This window comes from Brachycentrus maculatus, unplaced genomic scaffold (genome assembly GCF_059751285.1).
Source record: "Brachycentrus maculatus isolate JH-2025_06_01 unplaced genomic scaffold, ASM5975128v1 h1tg000345l, whole genome shotgun sequence".
In the NCBI taxonomy this organism is placed as follows: domain Eukaryota; kingdom Metazoa; phylum Arthropoda; class Insecta; order Trichoptera; family Brachycentridae; genus Brachycentrus; species Brachycentrus maculatus.
Window position 1 is genome coordinate 543,404 of NW_028281094.1, and position 24,031 is coordinate 567,434.

Sequence of the window (24,031 nt, forward strand, 5' to 3'; positions counted from 1 at the left end):
TCACATTTCCTTCATGTGTTAACGATCAAGATAACACTGCGTTTTTATTATGCAGTGCTCTATGCACCATTGGGGTGCGGATAAGGGTTTGAAGAAGAAGAAGAAGTATTATGGTTTAATTGTTAAATAGATTTTAACCTTTGTTAAATGTGTTTCCGATTTGTAGCCTGGAATAAAAGATTTCCGAATGAATTGAGCCATGACAGTAATAAAGAATCTGTAAAAGAAGTATTCTTTATAAATCTCATCCAACACGGCCAGAAGGGTTACATAATATCACCGGAGAGTGCCCATTGGCGGAGTCTGAAAGCATATTGTTATTTATATTGCCGAACTTAGAACAGGAGTACAGGAGTACAGGAGTTGGGAGAGACTGCTCGCGTGTATTGTAGGCATGATGCATGGCGGTCGATTTGGGAAATTCCCACATATCCGGAATGGGATTCTTGGCTTCCCGCCGAAATCCACCGCACTGGAAGGTACCAACCTACCAAAATCACGGATTTCCAACATAAAATTATTCAATAATTTGAGGCTTATTTTTTTTAAAAATCTAAATTCTACTTATTTATGACTAAAATGCTATATCGCTCACTCCTTTCAACAACGTCAAATATTAAAAACTTAATTTTTCAAGAGATCGTTTTTAAAGATTAAAAATAAATATCAAGCCACTTATTGAACTTTTTACTATGCAACAGATTTTTTAAGGTAAAACCTGAAAGTTTTTTCCTTCATTTGGAAAATATTAAGTTTAATTTTTTTTAAATTATTAAACAATACCTTTTCTTCAAAATGCAAAAACAACGCTTTCTGCCCTGTAGCGGGTAAATATTATGTTAAACATATGTCGCTTTTGCTGGGATATAGTACATTTTTTGGGCATTCCGAAAACATGCACAGCTGAAAATTAACGATTTTTATGATTTATTTACGATTATGACGTTGTTGAAAAGAGTGAGTGATATGTGTATTAGGCATATAGCAATAAACTACTAAGGTAACAGGTAGTAGTAGGATATTGCAGCTTTAGTAATAGATTATTCAAAAAAGTATTTTTTAAATTTATGTTTCTATAAAAAAAACACGCTTTTAAAGTAAAATAACAAACTTAGACATTTTGTATTAAAGCATTGTTAACTTTGTGGTATAGTGATAACAATCACCTTATCATTCATCGTTCACTTTATATAATACCACTTTAAAGTATTACACAAAGGAAATGATGAATGATAAGGAGAGTATTTACAAACTTTGAAGTGAGATAAGAAAATTCACATCTAAATTAAACTTAAAGTTTTATTTGTTGCAACTATCAAGGTAAGAGCTTAAATAAAATTAAATTAAAATGTAAATTGAATCACTGTAGAAGCAATCTGTATACAAAAAATACTATTTTACACTCTATATCTATATATAGAAACTTTAATGTCGCCAACGTAAAACACCTTTATTAATAAAAGCAGTACACAAAAGGATTGTTTTTTTTTTAGATTTTCATTTTCTGCTGAGTCTATTAAGATCGAAAAAATATTTTGAAAAAGCCTTGGCATTTACAGGACTTACAAACTAGTCATTGGTTGGTTTAAGTGTTCACTTTATGCAATGCAAAATTTAGCATTCTATCCATGAGTGACAACCACGTACTTAAATTTAGGGAAGATACACACATGCATTGGTTGCAAATATGAAATGTATTTTTCGAGTAAAACTACATTCACGATATTCATTATGGTTGAAATTATTATGTTTACATGAAAATTGCAGTTGATATTTTGTATCTAGCATATTTGGTTGAAACCTTTTGAAATTTGAGTAATGTGGTTATTTCACTAGTTAATTCACAGGCTGTTAAACAGTTCAAATTTTAAGCTTGATTTAAATTTAAAATAATGTTTCAGGTGTCTCCAGTATGTGCACTTTTTCCAGATCATATAAACATACTGAGAAACGTTTAAAAACATGATTAAAAATTTTATGCAGCTTAATAATCGTTGAGTATGTATGAGGAAATGCATAAATGTAGAAGAGGCAAAGAAAGTTTGCAAAGACAGAGTGGTGTGGCGTTCGATTCTCTCTGCCTACCCCTTCGGGGAAGCGGTGTGATGGTTTGTTTTAATTTGACAAAAATATTCCGGGTTTCGGATCTTGCATACACCCAAAACGGCTTTTTGGTAATTAAAATCTTTTTTAATCCAACGTAAATGGCTCTTGGGAACTCATGTGTACAGCATTATGAGATAAATGTTATTTGTAGTAGTTTTAAAAATTTAAGTAGTGTGGTTGACAATCATGGGGAGAATGGTGAATGTTGCACGTGTGTAAAGTGATCAAATAACCGAACCAGATTATGATAGGTCATAAGGCCTTTTGATACTACCATATTCTTCTTCATCTATGTTGAAATATCAATGAAAAAAAATAATTTTAAGTGGAGAAAATCCAGATTTGTGAATAAACATTTTGACACACTCAAAATGATGATCGAAGATGTCGTTAGGTGGGGAAGGGAACGAAGGAGACAATTGTATGCGTATGTGAGGAGGATGGAACCATCCAAAACCCCCCCCCCCTACATTGCACTGCACGGCCAACCCCATGGTAGACGACTCCAGGGCAGACCACCAAAGAGATGGATTGATAGCTGGGAATCGATATCGTAGGAGGCTTGTACCTCTTAAAAACAGGCCACAAGGCCTACACCAAGAAGAAGAAGAAGAAGAAACTAATAACCTATTTCATAATTTTTTTTAATGTTTTTCGGAGATACTTTGTGGCACATTTTATAAACTTTATAAAATAAAACAACATTGTTTTAACCACTTTTTATTGGTACACTTTATCCAGCCGGTTTCAACAAGAACCTTGTCATCATCAGGGTTTATGTACTAAATTCTAAAACATTGAAATACTCATAGTTAATTACCCTTCCCTTACCAAAAACTTCCACGCACTAAGGTATGGGATAAAGTGTACCAATAAAAAGTGGTTAAAACCAATTTGTTTTATTTTATTTTATTATTAAGTGTTTTTGTTACCTGAAGAAAGAATCGCCATTTTTAAATGCGCAAATTCTACAAAGATGAGAATATATTTATCTCAATTTCATATTGCATTTTCCAAACCTCCTGTCCAAATAACAAACGGAGGGTCTGTATTTATTTTTTAATAAGAGACATGGAAAATCCGAAACAAATATTAAACTCGCAAACAAATATTTATGGTTCTTCAAGGGAAGTTATAACGCGTCTCTCCGGACAAGACTGTTGGCTGTTCGCGATGAATTTTTAAAAAATCGTTCCAACAAGAGCACACAAAACAACCGCATTTATTTGCTCTTTCGTTTATGAGGGTACTGTTTGCTTTTTGTCAGGTACATAATTGATGCCGAAAAAACCCGCTTTTTAATTAACCCTTTTTACGTCACGATCGAAAAATCAATGAGTACTTACGTACCTACTTGATTATACACTTGTTAAGGTAAATACTCTCAGTATTGATCGGCTTAGATGGTTTATAAGTATCTAATATGGTATTTTATGACAATTGAATCAATTACGATAATTGGGAAATGGATCGTTTTGGAGAAATGATTGTCCTATTTTGTGAATAAATATGAATAGATACCGTAAGTATATTATACAAGGCAAAACACAGCATAACAAACAACTATATATATGGTATTTATTGATTTAGAACTCCATTTTAATTTATGTATTAATTTTAAATCAAACACAGATTTTTTGAGTCTACTAAGTTGTATTTTATTAACAAAAATATTTTATTAAGAAAAACACATAAACAATTAATATTGTGACAATTGTTTCGCCTAGTTATGGCATTATCAATCGAATGTGAAGATAAAATGGACTGACGGTCCTTATGTAGTTATACAATTCTGAGTGACAGTTTTAACATGTGCAGCAATAATTTATGGGAGACGACAGTGGTTTTCAAACAAAATATACACAGTAAAGCAAAGCATAACAAACGACTGTAAAGTGTCTAAACTATTTTAACAATAAATATGAAAATTGAAAGGTGGTTTTAAACATAATATACAAGGTAAATCAAAGCATAACAAACGACTCTAAAGTGTCCTTACTATTTTATCAATAAATATGAATATTAAAAGGTGGTTTTAAACATAATATTCAAGGTAAATCAAAGCATAACAAACGACTGTAAAGTGTTCTTACTATTTTATCAATAAATATGAATATTGAAAGGTGGTTTTAAACATAATATACAAGGTAAATCAAAGCATAACAAACGACTGTAAAGTGTTCTTACTCATCATCATCATCTTCTAAAGGCAGCGCCTTGTTGTGTCAGCCACTTGTCTCTGTCAGTCGCCATCCTCTTGAGCTGCGAATAGGAGGAGACGTCCATGAGCCGCTTCAAATCCTGGAAGTATGAAGTTCTTGGGCGGCCTCTTGTTCGTTTTCCCAAGATTCTTCCTTCGAAGATGTTGCTAAGAAAGGTGCTATGTCTAATTGAGTGCCCTATTAGCTTGGCCTTCCTCTTCAAAATATGATTTATAAGCTCTCTTCTTTCTTTTACGTCCTGCAACACCTTTTCGTTGGACTTCCTTACGACCCATGATGTTTTGGTCATCTTCCTCCAAACCCACATCTCAAATGCTTCAAGCCGGTCTTTTTCGTACTTTTGGATGGTCCAGGTTTCACACCCATACAACAAAACACTCCAAACAAAAGCCTTTATGAATCCTTTTCTTACTTCAATTTTTAAATGTTTGTTTGATAGGAGGCTGTACTTTTTCATAAAAGTTTGCTTGGCTAGCGTTATCCTCTTTTTTATGTCTAGGGTACATTTATTGTTATATGTTAGCGTGCTACCCAGATAACAGAATTGATCCAACTGTTGAATTACTCTATTTCCGAGAAGTATTGTTGGATGGAGGTCAGATTGCTCTTTTTCAACAATCATTGATTTTGTTTTGGCGGCATTAATTTTCAAATGGAACTTATCCAGAGCATTAGAGAGAGTGTTTAACATGTGGTTCATGTCACTCTCGTCCTCTGCTATCAGGGCGATGTCATCAGCGAATCTTATACAATGTATTTGTTGACCGTTTATTTTTACTCCATTTGTTTTTTCCTTCAACTCTTCAATGGCCTCCTCTATGAACAAATTGAATAGATAGGGTGACAGCGGACAACCCTGTCTCACACCTTTTCTTATCTTGGCTTCTTTTGAGGAGCCATTAATATCTATGAGAGTGGATTGGTCCTTGTACAATTTGAGGATGGTTCTTCTGTCCTTCCAATCAATTCCTCTTTTCTTCATGACTTTAAACAAGAGGTACCAATCCACTCTATCAAAAGCCTTCTCTAAGTCTATAAAGGTCGTGTATGTTATAAGATTCACATCCAGTCGTCTTTCCAGTATCTGTCTCAGTGCCAAAATTGCCTCTCGTGTTCCCACTCCACTTCTAAAACCAAACTGATCCTCTCCAAGCTGTTCCTCCACTTTCTTTTTCAACCTGCCCTTTATAGTGTTCAGGAGCACTTTGGATGCGTGGGATAGAAGTGTTATGGTTCTATAGTTGTTGCAGTCTGCTGCATTTCCCTTTTTAGGTATTGTTATAGACTTACTCTTTACGAAGTCGTTGGGCAATTTTCCCTTTTCATAGCACTCACTTATGATGTTATATAGTGCTGTCTTCGTCCGTTCGTCTACATTCTTTAAAACCTCAGCAGGTATATCATCTATCCCAGTTGCTTTTCTATCCGTTAAGGCCTTCACTGCAAAATCGAATTCAGCCCTTGTCAAGGGTGGTCCTTTGCAATCGGGATCTACTTCTTCTTCTGGTTCCAAATAAATCCTTTCGTCTTCGATATCATTTCCACAGTACAGATCTTCTAGATATTCCTTCCATCGCTCAGCTACCTTTTCATTTTCAAATAATAGGTTTCCGTTTTTGTCTTTAACAATATTGCTCTTTGTTTTAGGTGTATATTCTAGGCTTTTAACTCTGTTATATGCTTTATCGATATTATTTTTGTGTAATAGGCTTTCGATTTCTTTACAGTTTTCACGTAACCATTAATTTTTTGCATTGCGACATTGGTCTGTAATTTGATTTTTGATCCGTTTGTATTTGACATAATCTTTATTCCTTAGTTTGTTTCTTTCCTTGATTAATTCTAGTATTTTTTGATTCATCCATGGTTTCCTGGGTTCTAGGACGTTTTTCCCAATACTTTCGTCACATGCTGCATTGATGTTTTTTTTCATTGTCTCCCAAGAAGTTGGTTCTATCTCATTATTAATCTTTACTAGAGTTGATTGGAAGTCTTTTACTAATTTTATATCTTTTAATTTTTCCAAACACCAGTGCTTTTTCTTGGCCATGATTATTTTCTTAAATCTAATATTGCATACCGCTTTGACTAGAGTGTGATCACTATCTATTTGATTTCCAGGGTATGAGTGACTAGATCGTATTTGATTTCTATATTTTTTCTTTACTAGAATGTAATCAATTTGATATCTCCTCGTGTCTCCGGGGGCCTTCCACGTGTACCTCCTTCTCTTGGGGACTTCGTACATTGTGTTGGTGACGATCATCTCAGATTGCTTGCAAAATTCTATCATTTTTTCTCCTCTTTCATTCATATTTCCTAAACCAAACTTTCCGATACATTCTTGATCAGTTGTTTGACTTCCGACTGAGGCGTTGAAGTCTCCCATAATAATCACATTTGATTTGTTTTCGGTAAGTCTCAGCAGCTCTTCAAGTTGTTCGTACATGGTGTCAATTTCTTCTTCGTTGCAGTTTGATGTTGGAAAATACACTTGTATGACGTACATGTCTGTGGGCTGGGCTTGTAGCTTTATCATAATGATTCTTTCATTTACGTGAAAAGTGTTAAGGACGCTGTTCTTCCATCCACCTTTCAAAATGATTGCTACACCTTTGCTGCCTCTTTTTTCACATCCACTATGAATTATTCTCAAGTCGTCTTTGACATAATCGCCATTTCCCGCCCATCTTGTTTCAGAGATACCTAGGATATCTAATTTTGCTTGTGTCATTTGTTGTGAGATTTCTTCGATTTTGCTCGGTTGTAGCATGGTTCTAACATTCCAAGTACCAATGTTGAATTTGTTGTCACAAGGGTTTCGCTGGTTGACGACCTGAGAAGCCTTGTTCCTTCTCCTGCCGGATCTTGGGGTCCGAGGTCCATGATCAGTAAGTCTTAAGTTGTTGATCGACATTTATGGCTAACCAGGGTTAGGGAATCCTGAGGATCTTTAATGCAGTGGTATCCCTCTGGCCTTCTGCATCCTCAAGCCGTTGACCACACTGTTTGGTTCATCCGCCCTTTCAAGGCAGTTTCCCACCTTGGGGACAAGAGATTGCCCCACTCTACTTAGCTCATTCGCCCCAAAGGCCGTTGGCTTTGTAGAGGTGCCTCCTTATTCCGGGAGACTCTCGGTCGTCAGAGCCTCGTCAGCGTAGCAGGGTGCACCACATGCAGGTGAGGTTGACATTTGAGTAGAGAGGTTATATATTCACTTCATACTCCAAGCACACCCCCTTGTGTTCTTACTATTTTATCAATAAATATGAATATTGAAAGGTGGTTTTAAACATAATATACAAGGTAAATCAAAGCATAACAAACGACTGTAAAGTGTCCTTATTATTTTATCAATAAATATGAATAGTAAAAGGTTGTTTTTAACATAATCTACAAGGTAAAGCAAAGCATAACAAACGACTGTAAAGAATACAATTTTTTTGTGAATAAAGATGAATACAGTTAATTTATTTACAACTAATGACTAAAAAAAGATCCGAAAACTAAAATTTTTTTTTAGGTTTTTATATTTGTTTTTTAAACATATGTTTTATCATTAGAATTTTTTTTGTTAATTTTTTTAAAATATACAACGTAGGTGTAAGTTACATTATGTAATATTTAAGCCATTACACTAATTTAGGCTGTAATATGTATTTTATATACATGTAAAATAAATAAATGATAAATTTATTCTTTTCTGTATAAAGTGAAGAATGTTGATCAATGATAGTGCGATTTTTTTTCATATAATATCAGAATTTTCACTAATATCTAAAATCAGGGCTAATCACCTTTTCATTCGGTATTTAACAGTCAAAATAACACTGCTTCGTATTGACGAACGGGTGTGAATAAAGGCTGAAAGAAAAAGAAAAAGAAGTAAAAACTTCATTATTTTTTATGTAAAACATTTGTTAAAAATCGATATATTTTACCACAATGTGACTGCCGAATAAATTTATGAAATTAATTTCCTTTGTTTAAACTGAGGTCAACGAACATCGACACGTGTAATACAGGAGGTCAATAATAATAATATAAAGTTATCTGATTTTTTTTTATCTGAAATATTTAAATTTCTAGCCTGAGGCCAACATAACATTTCAAGAATAATTTACCGTTAAATCATTTATGTTTTTCAATTTTATATTTAAAAAATCAAATGGCCTCAAAGGCAATTTTCAAAAACAATTTTTCAACAATCGAATCACGTCCCATGCAAAATGCAAACTATAAATTCCGGTTCGAATTTTGAATCGGTAACCGGAAGTGGGCACAGCGGCCATCTGCAATTATGTATTCCGGGGGTGTATTCTGCGATGCCACGTGTCACAGCTAAGTACTTTATGTATGTACATGTACATAACTTACACAAGCAGTACTTTGTATTTGAGTACGTCTGAACACATTACGTGTATATCTAGACTATTAAAATATGTAAAGAAGCCTTATGAAAACGCCTATTATAGAATAAGGCTTTATTAAAAATAATATATAATAATTCAATGCCCTTTTTATTTCGATTTTACTTATTAATACCACTTTTATTAGAAATTAGATACAATTAAGAAAGGTGTGTTGAGATGGTTTGGACATGTAGAACGAATGAGTGAGGAAAGAACGGTAAAACAAATTTATGAGGCGAATGTAAGTGGAACAAGGAGAAGAGGAAGACTGAGAAAAACATGGCACGATCAGGTATGCCAAATACTTGAAAGTGTTCAGGTTAGGAGTCGTAACAATCAGCGGGTATGTATGAGAAGATACATGAACGTGGAAGAGGCGAAGAATGTTTGCATAGACAGAGTGGTGTGGCGCTCTATTCTCTCTGCCTACCCCTGCGGGGAAGCGGCGTGATGGCTAGGTAGTTTGTTTTTTTTTATTAGAAATTTATTGCTACGCGCGTTTTCATACATTCAGCATCAGTGTCAAACACCGAAATACATATCACAATAGATTTAAATAAAAAAGTAAGATTTTAATTCAATACATATTTACATATTATCACAAACTCCTTTTAAATTTTTTTTTTTGTTTATTTTTGGCAAAGCACCCAATTTTGGGTGATACCTGCCATACTAGTGATTTTATATACTTAAATAATTTTTTTTTTTTTATTGATTTTTTTTGGGGTCACACGCTTTTGCTATACTTTTTTAAATGTTTAATAATCGCACCGTTAACATTTTTCGAGTTCATTGACAATAGGTGTTGGACATTCAGCGGGAAGGACAAACCCTCAGACCGAATGTCCTGAATGAACTCGAGGTTAGGGAGTAAGGGGCAGTTGAAAAATACGTGGTCAGCAGTCTCATCCTCCTGTCCACACGCGCACAACGAACAAGTTAGAATATTAATCCTTTTGAGGTGGGATGCAAGTACTGTGTGTCCGATCCTCAGCCTACACAGAAGGGACACATTCAGCTTGGGAATCCTAACTTTGCGGAACCAAGGGGATTTGGGTATCACGGGTTGGATTGACTTGTAATAGGATCCAGTGGATGTTATGGAGAACATTTCATTCCATTCCTCGCTTGCACCAGCTTTGAGCCCACTAAGGTAGTCAGGAATGGGAAGGGTGAATAGACTGGGAACCACGCCACAGTCCCGGGCTTCCTTGGCCATGGAGTCCACCCTCTCATTACCTGTAATTCCTATATGAGATGGAATCCAAACTATCGAGACAATTTTATTTTCAACATTAACCATATATAACATTCTTTTTATATCACAAAGAATATGATTATTCTTAAGGACAGAGTGATTATTATTTGAAGATAAAAGGTTCACAACGCTGAGAGAATCAGTAAAAATTACTGTCGGTGACAAGGATTGTTTAATAATTATTCTCAGAGCCTCTCTAAGGGCCACACATTCCGCTGTAAATATGGATGCTTCACGAGGTAATTGGAATTGCTCTTCTATATTAAGGGAAGGAATATATAATGCAGCACCACACGCTCCTACGGCACTTTTTGAGCCATCAGTATATACTGCAACGTGGTTAGGCCAAAGTTCTTCCAACTTTTGTATGAATAATCGTTTAACATAAGAGGCATTAAGAACCAACGAGGTCTTATCTATTCCAATAGAAAGAAATACATCAGGTTTATAAATAGCAGCTTCATATGAAATGTTATATAACGGAAGAGTGGCTTCAAGAGGACATGACATGGTGTTTACAATGTGATGCCAGGATCTACAGAGAATAGGAGGACTGTCAGTATTTTTGTTTGAGGTTGATTGAAAAAAAGCATGAAGAAGTTGAAGCCTCGGAAAAATTGGATGATTACTATCGTTAGTCCTATTGAGGATGAATTTGTTGGATAATAGTTTTTTCCTCAAAGAGTACGGCATATCAACACACTCCGCTTGTAAGGCAATCACAGGAGATGATTTCATTGCTCCCAAAATTAATCTGAGGCATTTATATTGTATCCTATCTAATTTAGATTGCAGATACTTTGGAAGAGGGTCCATTATAAAGCACGCATAATCAATATGACTTCGGACAAGAGCGCAGTAAAGCATGTTCATTGTAGTCGGGTGGGCACCCCACCACACTCTTGAAACTGCCCGTAGGATGTTAATATTCTTTTCACACTTAGCCACAATGTTTTCAATGTGTTTGTTCCATGACAGCTTATTATTCAATGTGACGCCCAAAAATTTTACATTGTCCTTCACAGGAATCCGAATTTTCCTCAATTTTATATTTAACTCGGGGATGTTACGCTTTCTAGAAAATACTACTATTTGGCTTTTGGACGGAGCCAATTCCAAATTACTTTCCTCGAACCATGCCCCGACGGGTTCCAGTGCCCTATTCAATACACTCGAAGCGCGAGGTGTGGATTTGTCTGATGTATACAGCACGAAGTCATCCGCATACTGCAAAATGGAGATTTCAGGGGGAATATGTGTTTGAAGATCCTGAGTGTAGATGTTAAATAACAGTGGACTCAATACCGATCCCTGTGGCAGACCTTTGTACACCGTTCTAATCACGGATCCTTTTGGAGTATCTATGGCAATATCTCTATTGCACATCATATTAAATATCAGGCAGCCAACACCACTGGAGATCCCGAGGGCATTCATTCTTTCCAGCAGTAATGGGAGAAGGACATTATCATAAGCACTACTTGCGTCCAAGAAGCAGGCGATTAAGTCGGTTTTACAGGACCGTGAAACATGGATATCAGTAACTAGTACACTTAGGTTGTCGATGCAGGATTTATTTTTTCGAAAACCAAATTGCCAGTGCGGTAGGAGGTTATTTCTCTCTACAAACCACTCGAGCCTAGTCTTTACCATGCGTTCCAGAATTTTGAGAAAACAACATGAGAGGGCAATTGGCCTGTATGAAGTTCCAAGGGATATATCCTTACCAGGTTTGGGGATCGGGACTATGATTTGTCTTTTCCAGGAGTCTGGGATTGTGCAAGATTTTAAAATGAGATTATACATTTTTAGGATTAGGATCATAAATGGTTTAGGAAAGTGTTTGAAAAAGGAATAGGGAATCATGTCATGGCCCGGAGAAGAATCTCCAGAAGATTGGATTGCCATCGATAATTCATCGAGTGAAAACTGAGATGTTAGGTAGTCAGCGCCTGGAAGGATTGGGGGTTCTCTAGGGAGTTCGGAAATACTGGGAACGTAAGATGGAGCAAGTTTCCCAACAAAATCCTCTATCCAGGATGTACATTTGGAAGTGTTCACCTTCGGAGAGTATGATCCTCTGAATCTTCTTATTGAATCCCAGACATCCCCGAGCGGGGTTTCGGGAGACAAAGAGTTACAGAGATTTTGCCAACCCTGTCTTTTTTTTTTTCTAAGAAATTTTTTAGTTAGGGCCTGTACGTGTCTAACCTCCAAAAAGTTGTCAGAAGTTATATTTCTTTTATACTTTCTTATACTGGATGCTCTATTTTTAACCATTTCCGTGCATTCCTTATCCCACCAAGGAGGGGAGTACTTGTGCAAAACCTTTTTAGATATGGGGATAGCAACGTTGGCCACCTCGATTATCAACTCGTGGATTTTGTTAGCTATTGTGTTGGGGTTGTTATTGTCACCATCGATCGACAGGGACTTGGACTTAGCATTCAATGAATCTTCAAAGATTTTCCAGTCAGCCCTACCGATCAAATAGTTAGATCTCTTGGGTTTATGATGACTGTGATTTGAGGAATTAATCATTTTGATGATGATAGGGAAATGATCACTGGAGAAAGGGTCACTCAATAGATTCCAAGAGGACAAGCTTGCCAGGTTGCAGGAACAGATTGAGATGTCCAAGGCGTTTTGGCTATGATTAGCCGGAGCAATACGCGTTGGATCACCATTGTTCAATATACATAAGTTTGATTCCTCCATGAAATCAACGATGGCCCTTCCTGCAGTGTCGGACGACGTACAGCCCCAGGACGTAGAATGAGCATTAAGGTCTCCCAAAATGTAGAAATTTGGGGAGAGACAACTCACGATAGATCTCCAGTATGATTGCTTAAATACGTTTCTGGGAGCTGAGTAAACGGAAACAATTGATAAATCTAGAATTTTTATGGCTAATATTTGCATTCTGGGATGTGATGGAAGTGGAATCAAATCGAAAATTAAATTATTTTTTATTAAGATAGCTACACCGCCCCTTCCGTCAAGGCGGTCGTCTCTGACACAAGAATAGCCAGGGAATGAGATAACTGAACCCGGAGAGAACCAGGTTTCAGATAGGGTCGCAATATCAATTTTGTGAGAGCGGATTAAAAGATTGATGTCATCTCTGTTGGATACTGCGCTACGACAGTTCCATTGGAGAATCGAAAGAGAATTAATTGAAGTGATTTGGGCCATTTTGTATGAAAGCTTGAAGGACAGGAATAATAATAGCAACGTTGGACGGTAAGGATTTTTGGGAGAGTAAGAGATCAAGTAATATGGTTAGAATGGATTTAGAGAAAGATTCATTAGAGAAGGCGAGACTCTGTGATAAACTTTCAGCAGAGTTTGAGTTGATGGCTGGAGAAGAGCTTTGATTGATAGCACATCCATCGGGTGATTGGTAATTTACCGAGCCATTGGGATGGATGAGAAGGGAGTTATGGTTGGATCGGTCGTAGCCGGGAATAAGAGGAGCTCTGGGAGTTTTGTATGTAAATTTGGCACGATTTTTTTGGGGAGCGGTAATTGTGGCGGGTAATGAATTGAGTGTAGCTTCACCATCTAAAGAGGATTTTGAAATGTTTTGAGAAGGATGTTTATTTGAGGATTTTAAGCTATCCGCATAGGATTTCCCCTTACTAAACGTCTGTTTAGAAGCTTCAAAATAGGAAATATTTAATTCTGACATATTTTTCTTAATCAAATTTTGGCGTATAAACTCTGGGCAATTACGATTGGTAGAAAAATGGTTGCCAGAACAGTGTATACAGCTGGCGTTTTCTAAGGAAGCGGAACATGACTCTCCTAGGTGGTTGGATCCACATTTGTAGCACCGAGGCTGGGAACGGCATACTGGTTTCGAATGACCAAATCTACAGCATTGAAAACATTGCATTGTGGGAAACATATAAAATTCCACCTCTACAGCGGAGTAAAAAAAGAAAATTTTTTTAGGGAGAATTTGTCCTTGAAACGTAAGCACGACTGTTTGGGTCGGTACCCATGTATGATTAGAAGAGTCTGGAGATGTTACTTTCCGAGAGAGACGGCGAGATTTGATAATTCTACCGCAATTATCTGGGAGGGTCACATTCTCCAGAATGTCCTCATGGGACCATTCTGTCGGAATGCCCCTAACCAAACCCATGCGTGACACCATATGATATGGGATGTATGCCTTGTAATTATTTTGATTGAGAATACCTTGTTTCTCTGCAAAACTATTTGCAGCCTCGAATGAATTAAGTTCTATGGCAATCCTATTGCGGCCAATAGCCCGTATACCACCTCGAGGTATGATTTCCTGTATTTTATTATTAAAAAGGAGTTTTCCTACCTCTAAGCTATTGATGGAGGAATTTTCTGCAATTTTTTGAATATAAACAATAAAAGGACCGACATCCTTTTCTGTATACAAATTTTTCATTGTTTCATCTCTCGAATGAGTGTTCATACTTACCTGCTTTGACGGTGGAGGACCTTCTTCAAAAGAATCTGCCTTAAGGTTTCGCTTATACCTCACCGTTGGGTGAATAATGGGCGAACCCACATTGGAGTAATCTTCAAATCTAGGATCTGGGGGATCTGGAGGTTTTTCACCTGCCTCCATATTTAATAAGTTTTAAAGTAAAAGACTTTAAATATAAAGAACAAAAAAAATATATAAAAAAATTATAAAAAAAAAAAAAAAAAAATATTATTGTTGCAAAAAAATGATTTATAACTTGAAATGTTAAAAAGGACTCTAGTTTTATAAATAAAGGGCACAGAAAACGATAGTTTTAATGCAAAACTATATAATTAATAAACTACGATAACATTTGGTTCACAAAACTTCGATTATATTATTTTTAAACACAAAAAACTAGGAGCACTATAACTAAGCAGTTGTATGTTTGACAGTTCGTCGTGTTCCTCACTCCTTTTAAATAATCACATTTAAATGTGCGGGCAAAACCATGTATAAAAGATGTCCGATTAGTGATATGAAGAAAGATTGCAAGGCTGAAATAAGCATTATCAGTAAAATTAAGGAAGGTGTGTTTAGATGGTTTGGGCATGTGAATCGAATGAGTGAAAAAAAACAACAAGAAAACAGTTTATGAGGTAAATCTAGTTGGCAATAGAAGCTGAGGATTATAAAGAAAAGTGATCGGGTAAGAAGTCAGAATAATTGGTGGGTTTGTATGAGGCGATGCATGAATGCATGAAGGGGCGAAGATTGTTTGCAAAGACAGATTAGTGTGGCGCTCTATTGTCTCTGCTTACCCCTGCGGAGATGTGGCCTGATGATTAGTTAGTTATACTTTTTTTTTTTTGAACTGTTGGCGGTCTTTCCCTGATAATATATTATTATAAACATGACATTAATTGGATAAAAAAAATCAGAAGAACGTTCTTGAAAACGTCAAAAGATAGAGTTATATATAGCCTTAAAGATCTCATGAATCATATTTTTCTGCAAATTAGGGGAAAATTTAAACTGTTCTTCTTCTTCTTCTTCTTATTATAGGCCTTGCGGCCTGTTTTTAAGAGGGATTAGCCTCCTGCGACGTCGGTTCCCAGCTATCGACCCATCTCTTTGGTGGTCTGCCCGGGAGTCGTCTACCATGGGGTTGGCCGTATAGTGCGATGTGGGGGAGTCCGGATGGTTCCATTCTCCTCACATGCGCATACCATTGTCTCCTTCGTTGCCTTCCCCACCTAACGACATCTTCGATCTCGCATATTTCCCTGGTCCTGGCATTTCTGATTCTATCTCGAAGACTCTTGAACTGTTCAACTATCAGAAACATTGTTCACTTTTTTATTTCAATTTCACTTGGTATATACCACTATTTCTAAAAATGTATTGTGACGCTTGTTTCGTTGCATTTCACATCATTTTCAAACACTATGTGTAAAATAGACTAAGGTCTTATTCGTATTCTAGGTTTATTTCGGTAATTATTTATAAGCACGAATAAAACGGATTGTAATAATTTAGGTTTTAGCACCTTCTGAATCTAATCTCAGAATCCAATATAAAGTATTTTTAGTCTGCCCTTTGAATGTAGCCTTAAATTTCTGCCAGAAGCTAACGGGATGCTTTTAAATGGCTTTTTTAAAATTATTCTTTCTTTGACGAAATATTTGTGATTAATGAAATTCTTGGTAATTCTTGCTTTCAATATCGAAAAATGTTTCTTGAAAACATTCTGTGTAAAGGTTTCGAAAATACTTTGCCTTTTCAACCCTATTAATGGTTATATTTCATTAAATTTAATGCTCATTTTATACGGCATTAATTCGTGGTAAGTATAAAAGTATAAAAGATTAAATTAAATCTGTTTACTGAAGAAATATGTAATGAGATGGTAAATAGGCTGTATTTTTGTTGACTTCTCAACGTAGATGAAGAAGAATATAGAAGTCTGAGCATTTACACGGCTAACGACCGCCATAGGCTAGTTTAAGTAATCACTTTATTTACACACGTGTAACATTCACTAACATTTTGAGTGTGTCCAAATACTTGTTCACAAAATCTGGATTATCTCCAATTACAGGAGTTATTTTAATATTATTTTTTGACATCTCATATAATATAAGAGTTTCTGCTTAGTAAAAAGCTTCTTTACATCTCACCAATAGATGTCTCTTGTGAAGTTCTAGTGATTCAAGAACAAGGTTTCTAAATTGGTTCATATATATAAAATTTCCAAGAATTTGAGTAGTGTGGTTTTCAATAATGGGTAGAATTGGTGAATGTTACACGTGTGTAAAGTGATCACTTAAACCAGCCCGTAAATGCCCAGACTTCCATATTCTTCTTCATCTTTGATGAGATGTCAAAAAATAATATTAACATTCACTAATTTTACCCACGATTGACTATCACCATATTTAAATTCTTGGAACTTATATACATATAAAATGCCCAGAATTCCATATCTTCGTCATCTATGTTGAGATGTCATAAAAATGTCAAAAAATGTAATGTTAAGATAATGAACAATATTGAATTCTGGATTTTAACATTGCTTACAACCTGCCTATGAAAGATCGTAAGCCCTGTAAATACCCAAATATCGATATTCTACTTCGTGAGGTAGTTGGGTAGACGCTCGACTGCGAAACTGGCGTCGCGGGTTCGATTCCCGCTAACTGCAAAACCGTTCTGAACACTACACTACGGGGTTGATGCTCTCAGGTGGCATTCTAAGGACATGTCCCAACCATGTCTACCTTCTCCTCTTCAGGATTTCCAGTATGAGGGGCTGTTGAGTTCTTCTCCTCACATCGTCATTCCTGACAAAGTCAAACCACTTTATACCCAGTATTCGCATAAGGCACCTATAAATATGTGAAATGTAATTATCAGCACATAAACAATAAAACATTTAAATACTTAAACATTGAATGAAACCCATTTATTGTTTGTGTACCTTATATTACAAATAAATATGTTAGAAAGAACCAGGAATATGTTTTATTACGTAGGATTAATACAAGCCGTTCATTACAACCGTATGAAAATGTAAGAAGATTACACCTTTTATGGAGTTAAACTGTTAACGACGTATTAACCCGAGTTTAGTAAACATCAGCCGTAAACGTACTGACGCCCTAAAATACTTCCTTCAATTTTATTCCCTTCTTAGATTATATTTAATACCCTCATTTTACAAACCATTAAATCTCATTTGAAATAAAAATTTATGGCTACTTGCTTTTATTGTTTTTACTTTTGTATACGATGAGTAAGAAATGTGTATGAAACAATCTCGCATGTGTTTTTTTTTATTATTATACGCAATAAATATACAAATAATTTTTGTTTGTTATTACAAAAACAATAAAAAACAAGCGTTTCATTTATTTTCTTCTCCGTTTTACTCTTTCCCACTGTATCTCATAAAGACTCAATAAAGTTCAAATAAAGTTCAAATAAATCTGCGCGTTAAATACATGAAGGAGAGGTGATCAAACCTGCGCTTCAGGGACCAGTCCTGGGTAAGGAAGCATATAATAATATTATTTGCTTTATAAATTTAAAAGAAACTTGGCTTTTAGTGGCAGAACAGGAAAAAAGATTTATATGTAGTGATAAGAGTACTTGAATTAACGTAAATGAAATGTAATTTTTTTTTCAATTGTACGAGTGTTGATTTGCAAGAAATCGTGTGCATCGTTCCTCATCCTCATCCAATGATGCATAAGGCACTGCATCTAATCTACATTATGTTACGTTAATCATTTATCGTCATACAATATGACGGCAAGGTGACCAACCAGTCTTACCGTTTCAGGGTAAAGTCAAATAATTATTGGAGGGATAATACACTTATATTCATTTTTAACCTCCTGAGAATCAAACCCGGGACCTTTAGCATAAGCGCGGTGGTAAGTATAAGTACACTATAGCGGTGGACCTTTGTCCCTTAAATATGATTGAATAATTGATATTCGTATTGTTATATAATAGCTCTAAAATAACAATACACATGGTTTGAATTAAAGTACATACTGCATACAGTTTCATATTACCTACTACCTAAGGTATTTCTCATCCACTCCCTCTTAAACTTGTGTCTAACTTCCAAGTCTAACAATAGTAAAACATCCCCATGGCTTCCTTACTTCCTCAATACCTTATCTACGGTATTCCATTATACCTGCACCACCCACCCCACCCACCCAACCCAGTCCGACAAACAGAACATAATTGACATTTGAAACAGAGTACTTTACACCCGGCTACTGTTTTGGGCTTCTAAGGTTAAGCAAATAATACCATCCCTTATAATAGGGATAACGAACCTATGGATGAAATGCGTGCCATAGGTTGCATACGATTTTGCATGGCACGCGAATGAAGAAAATATTATTTATTGATTCGGCAGTAACTTTGTGGAATGACATGATTATTTTATTAAAATTAAACACTTGAATAATCCACTTTATCGAGCTTTATTTTTATTTACGACTAGTTTCGAAAACGATAGTTGTTTTCATCTTCTGGTACAAATTAAAAACTAATTAATAATAATAGTAAACTAACTAATTTTTAATTTGTACCAGAAGATGAAAACAACTATCGTTTTCGAAACTAGTCGTAAATAAAAATAAAACTCGAGAAAGTGGATTATTCAAGTGTTTAATTTTAATAAATTTAAAAAAAAAACAGAAAAAAAAATAAAAAGTGATTGTTCGAAAAAAATTAAAAAGTTAGTATTTTAACATTTTTTCCTGTAAATCGTTATATTTTTCAATAAATTTTATAAAATCAATCATGAGAAGTAGACTTGCAGACAAAAGTAACACAGCTTGTTTCAATTGAAATATATCAACAAAAAAAAAATTCTTTCACCGTTTCTTTTCATTATTGTTATTTTTATTTGTATATTATTTTTAATTTCATTTTATAAAAAATGTTGTAAAACATAAATGGCTGACTAAGTATTGCACCCACCACTTATTCAAGCTGGAATAAAGATTTATTATTATTATTATTATTATTATATTAAAAAACTACCAGCTATAAACACGTTATAAAAAAAATTCATCATCGTCATCAAGCATCCAACAACAAAAATCTCACTAATAAAGAAGTTTTAAGAGTTCAAAATTTTTTTTATTAGTGTATTTTTTTATTATTTATAAGCAGCTGATTATTTTTTTCAATGTATAAATGCTTTGTTTATATTGAAAACCTGAATTTACAGAAACATTTGATACATTTTTATTTCCACGGCATGTGGCACGCGACATATTATTTTATCGATATTTTTTTTTGGCACTCAATCTCAAAACGGTTCGCCATCCCTGCCTTATATAATACCTATGTCAGTGGCTACGGGGTTGCCACCCCACGAAAAGCTTGGCAATTATTGACTTATGCATTAATAATTTGTACAGTTGAATATCATTAGGAATTTGTGAAAATGTTAACTAGAATTTACGGTTTTATTACGCTTGTAATCTCTCCTTACTATGAAATTCCTTTAGAGGCTTTTCCCTCGAATTTTTACAGAATAATTGTCTTTATGACTGTATTAGAGAAAATTACGTAATGCAAAGAAATAGCTAACTGTTCTCCTAAAAATACCTTAGTTTAAAGGCCGAAAAAGAAAATATTGCCAATCGATATACGTCATAAACAAATATCAAACAATATATGAAAGGTAATAAATAATTCCTTTAAATTAATAATTTATATAAGAAAAAAAAACAATTGACTGGAACCAGTCTGACTGTATCGGTAACTACAAAACCCTGTCGCTGGTGAAATAAAAATAAAATAGAAAGAAAATATTAAATTTCTGTTTTAATTTTATGTAACAAGCAGCTCCACTAAGAAAAAAATGTTAATTTAATACCATTGAGTATGTTTCTACCAAAAATTATCAAACAAAAAAAAATGTTTTGTTATAGCCCAAATTGCAATTAAGAAACTTTGCATATACGAGTATAAAATATTTTTTACGTTAGAAATCGAAACAATCAATTTGAGTTTTAACTAAAGTCTTTTTGGATAGTTAATTAAATTTTGTATTTTATTATTATATGAAGTTAATCAGACAACCTTTAACCTTTCCGTTTTCTCTAAAATCAGACAAAAATTATACTAAAGGGGTTGTTTGAACGGGAAAATCGAGCTCCGATTAAAAAAGGCATCAATTTCGTTTAATTTATTTTCTATATGGATTTAACTAATATAACATCACATCGCTTTTCACCCGGGTATGCAAAGAGGATAAAAAACCAAAATTTTCATAGTCAAAATAGAAAATAAGTGATTTAAATCCAATTTCGAACCATTCGTCGTAAAAAAAGTTTTTGGGGAGGGTTTTAAATGATTATTTAGAAAATATTATAAATAAAACACTCTCCTTATCATCTATTGTTCACTTTGTGTAATACCACTTTTAAAAACACTTATTTGTGACTATCGGTTAAGGAAAATCATGCCATCATCAGGACATTAAAATGATTTTTTGTATTTCATATTTGTATAAATTCTCTCTGCCTACCCCTGCGGGGAAGCGGCGTGATGGTTAGTTAGTTAGTTAGTTAGACAATTTCGGTTGTCACGAATATGTGTTTATAAAAGTGATATCACACTAAGTGAACAATTGATGACAAAGAGAATGTTTTATTACCATGCCACAAAGTAATTAATGCTTTTAATATACAAAATATACTATTAATATTTATCGGACATATTCATTAATATTTATCGAACAAATTTTCCCCCTCAAATCTGGAAAGGAATCACGATTCCTGTCACTCTGAACCTTTGTCCAGTATAGGTGGAGCCATTAGTCTGAAGGTGAGAATTGCACAACCCTCTGGGCAATACATCAGTGTCCCACCGGTGAGATAAATCACCCCGTGTCCCATAGTTAGCGCTGGTCCCGATTGGGACATCAGTATTGAGTGATTGCTTACTCAGGGTATTTAGTTGGTGCTGACGACATATTCCTCTATTGCTACTTGTTGATTTAATTGATTTAATTATACTTTATTCGTTTTATTTAGCGAAAATGTCATAGCTAAAATAATTTTTTATTTATTATAAACTCAAAATAGATGAAGAAGAATATGGAAATCTGGGAATTTACAGAACTCATAACCCATCATAGGCTGGTTTATATACATTTTTGACATCTCAACATAGATGAAGAAGAATATAGAATTATGGGTGTTTACAGGGCTTATGACCTGTCATAGGCTCTTTAAATGATTACTTTACTTACAACAACTTTTTGGTCCTACATATAACATTTATCTCATGATACTGTACATGTGAGTTCACACGAGTTATCTATCACGGATTAAGAAAGTTTTTTTATGAAACAGATACCCTTTTGGAAGATCAGAACCTCGGATTATTTTTACATTCTGGGAAACTCCTGAAAACACTATTTTCACGATCGATCTTATGACAACTTTGTAAACTTTATTAAATTCACCATTCTACCCACGATTGACAACCCCACTACTCAATTTTTGGATGCTACATTTATATAGAGAAAGGCAGAAGAAAACTTGGTTGTATCAAGTATTTCAAATAATTAAAAGTGGTCATGCCAGAAGTCGAAATAATCATAATGTGAGTAAATGCACGAATGTTGAAGATTGTTGGCTAAGACGGATTGGTTTGGCGTTCTATTCTCTCTGCTTAACCCTGCGGGGAAGCGGTGTAATAATCAGTTTGTTATTTTAAAAACATAAACAATATCAATAATATCAACAAACTAATAAAACCAATTGCTTTTAGAATAGACGCCAAGAAGAGTAAAATCTTTGATTGAGCCCAAATGAGATCGTATAAAATATTAATTTGTGATATAAAAAATTAACAAACTTTTTACGAAAATGCAACAGAAAAGTTTTTTTCCATTAATCTGTTCGATATTGTACATATTTGCACAAATGATTATTTTTAAGTACGATCTCTAATATTTTAAAAACTATTTTCAATATTTCAATTTCTTAATTTATTTTTTCAAAAAATAATTATTCTAGAAAAAAAAATTCTATTTTTGCGTTGTTTAAATTGTAGTAAAGTATTCATAGTCTTAACGCCCATTGGTCGATATCTCCCTTATAAATAATGACTTCCCGACACAGACGTCTCGTCCTGAAGGGATGTAAGGAATGTAGAACGCTCGTAATGCCCAACAATTCCAATTTCACAGCTTTCAGATGTTCAGGACCGCGGATGAACTTCACCACTTATTGAGAACTTTCATAGTCCTTGAAATACGTAAGGTATGATATACTTTTAATGTCCGTCTCAAAAAATATTACGACTCAATAATTAGAAGTAATAAATTCTATAATTAGTAACATTTTACAACATCTTGAGTGTGTCCAAATAAATCTCAATATGGATGATGAAGAAAATGAAAGGAATTTTATCTCACCAATAGATCTCTCTAGTAAAATTCTAGTGATTCAAGAACAATGTTTCGAAATTGGATCATAAATATATGTATAGAACTTCCCAGAATTCGAGTAGTGTGGTTGTCAATCATGGGTAGAATTGATGAATGTTACACGTGTGTAAAGTGATTACTTAAACCAGCCTATGACGGTCGTCAGTCCCGTATATGCCCAGACTTCCATATTCTTCTTTATTTATGTTAAGATGTCAAAAATGTGAAAAAAATGACTCTTAAGTGGATAAATCCAGATTTGTGACGAAGTATTTGGACACACTCAAATATTGTGTCTAAATTAATAATGTTTGAGCCGTAAAATAGTAAAAATAAATCAACTGAATAATTTGTCACGCCGCTATAAACCCGTGCAATGCAATTCTAAGAGTCTCAGCTGAGAGCCTTCCTGACTAGGGATGGGGCATAACCTACCCCCTACAGTTGGAATTGTCGCCCTCCGGGGGGTTGAACCTCACACCGGTAGGGGTAGCGAGAGACCTGTCCTCGTACGTGCCCAATTCCCGACATCACCTGCACCAGGACTCAAGGATGAATCCGTCGCACGTGGGGAAAATATCACCTGAGATCTTTTAAGTCCCGCTCCCTTGGTACTTCACATCTCGTTCTGCTTAAATTGGTATATTTTCCGTTAAAAATATATCATATGCATAATATACGAGTAGATGTGTAATCTCAGTAAAAAAATCGACTCATAAATACCTTACAATGATTAAAGAAAACACTTGTTTTATACCACTTGAGTTTTATTAAAGACTACATGTTTCGGAAGTTAAACTTCCATCTTTCAGGTCTGTACAGTAACTAAAATATAAAATATAAAGTTGTTATATAAATAAGGAGAGGGGAAATTAAGTTAGTTTTTTCAAAAATACCTTACAGAATTCAACAAAAACATCCTTAAAACGTGTTTTTTTTGGAAATCAACAGCTTATAATACATGACAGTAAACAAAACAGTTAACACAAAGCCAATTAAAGGTCTTTTAATAGATACATGGTATATAACAAAGCCAAATAGATACATGGTATGTAACAAATATTCATTGGCAAATAAACACACTCACACACACACACATACGCT

The 24,031-nt window shown here is 34.6% G+C and overlaps 1 protein-coding gene across 1 annotated transcript; it reads right to left on the reverse strand.

Annotated features, from left to right (window-relative positions):
* Positions 1–244: 244 nt before the first annotated feature.
* LOC148303810 (uncharacterized) lies at positions 245–7,245 on the reverse strand. Its single transcript, XM_088269350.1, has 3 exons — positions 6,496–7,245; positions 5,194–5,913; positions 245–487 (listed from the first exon to the last, which is right to left on the reverse strand). Exons 1-3 carry the CDS (start codon positions 7,243–7,245, stop codon positions 245–247), a joined length of 1,713 nt encoding a protein of 570 aa, XP_088125476.1.
* Between the last annotated feature and the right edge of the window lie 16,786 nt (positions 7,246–24,031).